The sequence below is a fragment of the Branchiostoma floridae genome, chromosome 5 (assembly GCF_000003815.2).
Source record: "Branchiostoma floridae strain S238N-H82 chromosome 5, Bfl_VNyyK, whole genome shotgun sequence".
Taxonomy (NCBI): Eukaryota; Metazoa; Chordata; class Leptocardii; order Amphioxiformes; family Branchiostomatidae; genus Branchiostoma; species Branchiostoma floridae.
Window position 1 is genome coordinate 3,972,363 of NC_049983.1, and position 6,000 is coordinate 3,978,362.

General features: G+C 43.5%; 1 protein-coding gene across 1 annotated transcript in view; it reads left to right on the forward strand.

Annotated features, from left to right (window-relative positions):
* Positions 1-2,323, forward strand: part of LOC118415594 (probable ATP-dependent RNA helicase DDX60) — a 58,211-nt gene extending 55,888 nt beyond the window's left edge. The window contains exons 39-40 of the mRNA XM_035820297.1: positions 389-451; positions 1,143-2,323. Coding sequence (XP_035676190.1) covers positions 389-451; positions 1,143-1,254 — 175 coding nt within the window. The 3' untranslated portion in view covers positions 1,255-2,323. The remainder of the gene's footprint in view (positions 1-388; positions 452-1,142) is intronic.
* The last annotated feature ends 3,677 nt before the right edge of the window (positions 2,324-6,000 follow it).

Here is a 6,000-nt window from a genome sequence, read left to right on the forward strand (position 1 = left end):
CCGGACCTGCACCTGTACCTAAAAAAGTTTAACCAAGTATAATTATGTAAGTTAAACATGTAGCTAACTGTATTTTATAGTGATGAATTGTCATCTTTGTATGGGGAATTACATATTTTAATCTCAAAACAATTTCTTGGCAAGTTTTCATAAGTTTCAATTGCAATATTATTACCATTGTCATTGTTGATTCGGGATTTACTTGTCCAGCTGTCTTAGTGTAGACTAAGTGTTTAATAGTGATTAATAGTGTTTAATAGTGATTAAGTTTGTTTACCTTACAGGTACAGGTACACAGATGTTTAGGTCCGGACCTGTACCTAAACAATTTTTTAGGTACGGTACAGCCCTAACTCTAACTGATGCATTTCTCTGCAATGAATTTCAGTTTGAGAAGCGGGGATGCCTATCGACTCCTAAAGGATTTCAACATGACAATCATGTCAATCTAGTAAGTCTTCCCCTTCCTATGGTGCTGATAGCTTGTCATGTGAGTTTGTCTTGCAGTTTATACTTTGTGGTAATCGTAGCTTCCAAGATAAAATGCAGCCTAATAGTATTAAAAAGATTCAACAAAAAATATGAAACAGTTGTATAGCCAGCTAGTTAAGGTCTCATTCGTGAGTCATTTAATAACATTGGTATTAATGCAGAAAAACAATATGTGTCTTACATGGGCGCGTGACTAAAAAGGAACCTGCAGAAATGCCACAAGGTCATTCATTCTACACTATCCCTGTTTATGGCAATTACAACCAGCACTTAGCTACATGTAGCAAGAGAAACTTTCCAACTAAAAGCCACAACACTTAAAACACAGGTCTGTGTACCTCTGCCCTAGCGTGTGGCTGCCAAAAAAATTACCCCAAAATCTGTTGAGTTACACTCGAGATCAGTTAAGAAAAGCTAATAAAAATAGATTTTCTTGCCGCCATAAACATGTGTAACGTCGGTTCTGTTTTAGTCGTGCCCACTCGGAGCTTATTTTATTAAATATACATGAATGAGACCTTGCTGGAGTACATATAGAATTGGTATAATTTTGTCTTACATCTGCATGCAAAAGGTGCTGTACATCACTACACTTTCACTTCAATAATTCTGGAATCGACTTAAGCACATGTTTTCATTTTTATTTTCAGCACTGCACTGGAACAGCTTGGCTATGAGGAGGACAATGTGGTCAGGGCTTTTAAACAACTCAATCAGAAGTATAATGAAGCTTTCTGTAATGCCTTCTCTTATGAAAAATAAGTGCATACTTAAATGCAACCTGGAAAGAGTTTGTGCCAGATAATTTTCACAAATATTATCGTTATTGTAACATTCGTTCACTTAGCCCTTACAGTGCCTAATGGCGAATATACCTGGTCAGCATGTATCCTTGTTGTTTCAGTAACACAGTATAATTTTTCAAAGGGAGGGCTTGCTAGCCCTTCCCTTAACTGTGAATGACGCAATTCATTAATGCACTAGACAGCAACATTGTAGATCAAATTAAAACATTAGTTTTAATAGGCCAAGAAATTGACTTTATTCTCTAAGGGTTTTTGATGAACAAAATTGATATTTGATGATCTGTAGTTTTGGAAGCAAATTTAAAATTTTCAACATATATTATCAATAGAGATGAACAGACATGGACCAATTTAAGGAAAAGGTTAAAGATTAAATAATCTACCCAGATTTAAAGAAACATGGTCAGCTACAGTGTTGACATCTAGCAGTTACTAAAAGGAGCAAGTGAAATTTCATTGAAAGATAGGTGGGGTGTATTTTGTTTTTCATTTACTTCAAGGAAAAATAGTGGTGGTGATTCTGATAACCAATGGAAGAGATCTTTGTGGCATGAATAAGATATTAAGAGATATCCTTGTCCTCGGTTAATGACATTAAGCACCTGCTCGCTTGTGGTTGATGAGGCAAATACATGTTAAGTACTAATAGTCAGCATACAAAATTACCTCAGTTCTGATTGATAACATGATCATAGAAAACCTGTGTCCTAACTCCAACTTGCGAATCAATATGTAGTGGTTACCTTGTCAGCTATTATTATCTTGCTGTCTTACAAATATCTTATTAATATTATAGTTGGCATATTGTCCTCAGATAAGTACTGCAGTTATCAACTGCTATCATCATCATACAGAATACATCATCATCACTTTAGAAACATGACACTTAGTAGTGATTTATTGTAGTCTTGAAGTTCAATTTAAGTTGCAATTATCACATAATAAGGAAGTTTGGGTAATCAATAAGATTATACAAGAACATTGCTCAATGGTGCTAATAAAGGTAAAATGAATCTGAAAATGCTGTATTTTTTATTGTCAGGGTGACTTCATTTTGTGGTATGAGCCTAAAAGGGGTAAGGAGATTCACTGTAAAAACAACTTTGTAGTGTACAATTATAGTACTGTACAGTATTGCAAACACATATTCACAGTGGAGAGGTAGTGTTACTAATCAATTAACGCCTATGCACATCCACAGACCTATCCTTGGTACTAACAGGGTACACATTTCGTTCTTGTTGCTGACTCACATTCACACACGGGCGGGCAAACCTCTTCTTGGTGATAACTCGTATTCAAACATACTATCTGGTGGACAGATTTGTCCTTGGTGCTGACTCACGTTCACATATGGAAGGCCAAACTTTTCTTTAATGCTGAATCACAGTCACACATGAGCTGATAGACCTGTCCTTGGTGCTGACTCACAATCACATATAGGCGGACAGACCTGTCCTTAATGTTGACTCACATTGCCAGAAAGGCGGACGGACCTGTCCTTGGTGCTGACTCACATTCACACATAGGCGGACAGACGTACCTTTGGTGCTGACTCACATTCACACATATGCAGACAGACCTGTCCTTGGTGCTAACACACATTCACACATCGGCGGACAGACCTGTCCTTGGTGCTGACTCATTCTGACATAGGCAGACAGACCTGTCCTTGATGCTGACTCATAAGAACATTAAGCCGACAGACCTGTCCTTGGTGCTGACTCACATTCACACAATCGGGCAGACCTGTTCTTGGTGCAGATTCACATTCACACAGCGGCGGACAGACCTGTCCTTAGTGCTGACTCACATTCACACATAGAGGACAGACCTGTCCTTGGTGCTGACTCACATTCACACATAGGCCGACAGACCTGTCCTTAGTGCTGACTCACATTCACACATTGGCGAACAGACCTGTCCTTGGTGCTGACTCACATTCACACATAGGCGGACAGACGTGCCTTTGGTGCTGACTCACATTCACACATATGCAGACAGACCTGTCCTTGGTGCTAACACACATCCACACATCGGCGGACAGACCTGGCCTTGGTGCTGACTCATTCTAACATACGCAGACAGACCTGTCCTTGATGCTGACTCATAAGAACATTAAGCCGACAGACCTGTCCTTGGTGCTGACTCACATTCACACAATCGGGCAGACCTGTTCTTGGTGCAGACTCACATTCACACAGCGGCGGACAGACCTGTCCTTAGTGCTGACTCACATTCACACATAGAGGACAGACCTGTCCTTGGTGCTGACTCACATTCACACATAGGCGGACAGACCTGTCCTTGATGCTGACTCACATTCACACATAGGCCGACAGACCTGTCCTTAGTGCTGACTTACATTCACACATTGGTGAACAGACCTGTCCTTGGTGCTGACTCACATTCACACATAGGCCGACAGACCTGTCCTTGGTGCTGACTCACATTTACACACAGACGGACCAAACATGTCCTTGGTGTTGAATGACATTCACACAGGCGAATAGACCTGTCCTTGGTGCTGACTCCCATTCATAAATAGGCGGACAGACCTGTCCTTTGTGCTGACTCACATTCACACATAGACGGTCAGACCTGTCATAGATGCTGACTCACTTTCACACATCGGCAGACAGACCTGTTCTTTGTGCTGACTCACATTCACACATAGACGGACAGACCTGTCATAGGTGCTGACTCACATTCACACAAAATTCCTTGGTGCTGACTCAAATTCACACATAGGAAGACCTGCCCTTGGTGCTGACTCACATTCACACATAGGCAGACAGACATGTTCTTTGTGCTGTTCCCATTCACACATACATAGACATACGAACAATATTACGGCCACTTTTAAATCCTCTACATGTTTAAATATATCAAGGTGATGAAGTCGCATTTTCTACTACTGAACTGTTTCATAAAAGTAGTGGATTGCTCTTTTGTAACGATTTCGTTGTGAGCTGTTGCTGTGAGTTGTTTTACTTTAATTTAAAGCGGATTACAGATAACCGATGGACAGTGATGTCGAGAATCCGACCTGTTGCTTATCCTTGTGCTGAAATAAGAAACAAACCTCTAGTCAGTAAAATTCAAAGAATGTGTCTTTGCATGTTTCACAGTGCAACGGCGATGAAAGAAATTGTTGTCAATAAGCCTTGAATAGCGTGTCTCTCAGGGGTTTTATAGTAAAACCAATGATGTGGTTAATTGCAAAAGCATATCTTACCAGCTTCATGTAATTTGCCAACGAAAAATTCAGGTTTGCATTGCGTACCTGCAGCGACTTGGCAGATGAAGTTACGCCAGATGTCACATGACAGGTTGATCCACTTGTTTGCCCATAATGCGGAGTTAGAAACGCAATCGCCGTTACCATTCGGTTCTCCGGGAGACCACGAGTTGTAGTCAGCAAGTGCAGAACCGTCCATCCACTCAAAGCTTCCCTCTTTCCGCTTGTCGTGCAGCCCAATCCAGAAGACTATGGGGCTGAAATTGTTGCTCGAAGGTACCAACACGGAGGCCAGGAAGTTGTTGGTCCCCGCGTCTCGGGGCATGGCGAGGGTGCCGCCGTCTTCACGACAGGTCGCGGCCGCATCGCTGAAGGTCTTACGTGTGTTGAAGTACTTGTAGCAGAATCCATGCCACTCTTTGTAACCGTTGGGGCAAGATGCTGTAAGAAATATTTGAGGTGAAAGAGCAAAATTATTGGAAGGACTCGCTGGATAAAGGTGGCTGTCTGGATCAGGAATTCAGCTCCGGTTATGGGCAGGGAAGGGCATTCCCAGAAAGAAACGACAGCTCGAACTGAGACCAACTGATTGTGACCCTATATGAACTGGAGTGTGCACTCTTAGAAACTAATTTCTGACTACACAAACAAAACGAGTCAACTGCAGCAAATATGCCAAGAGATGCAAGAGAAATGAAATGAACGGAATGAAAAATTACACACATGTTTTGGCACGACATTGAATGTGAGCTTCACCTGCATGTTCAGCCGGATCGGCAGTGCTTGGACACGTGGACGGCCCTGTTGGACCGGGCGGCCCGACGGGTCCCATCATCCCTCGGGGCCCAACTGGTCCGGGCAGCCCATCCTTTCCCGCAAAACCAGCTGGCCCCTTGGCTCCCTTGTATCCCGGAGGTCCAGGTGGCCCGACCGACACAGGACCAGCTGGCCCCATGGCTCCCTTTTTTCCTGGAGGTCCAGGTGGCCCGACCGACACAGGACCAGCCGGCCCAATGGCTCCCTTTTTCCCCGGAGGTCCAGGTGGCCCAACCGACACAGGACCAGCTGGCCCCATGGCTCCCTTTTTTCCTGGAGGTCCAGGTGGCCCGACCGACACAGGACCAGCCGGCCCAATAGCTCCCTTTTTTCCCGGAGGTCCAGGTGGCCCAACCGACACAGGACCAGCAGGCCCCATGGCTCCCTTTTCTCCCGGAGGTCCAGGTGGCCCGACGGACACAGGGCCAGCAGGCCCAATGGCTCCCCTTTCTCCCGGAAGTCCGGGTAGTCCTGTTAAAGTACAACTACAATTAGAAATTCTATTGAAAAATCATGATTCACGAGAACAGCATGGAAATTTTGAAAAAGAGGGTTCGTTTCCTTAAAGTAACGAAGTTTGAGGTCCTTTCAACTTACCTGGCGTCTTAAGTATCTCGTTAAGACGCTGCTCCAAGGCTGCGCTTT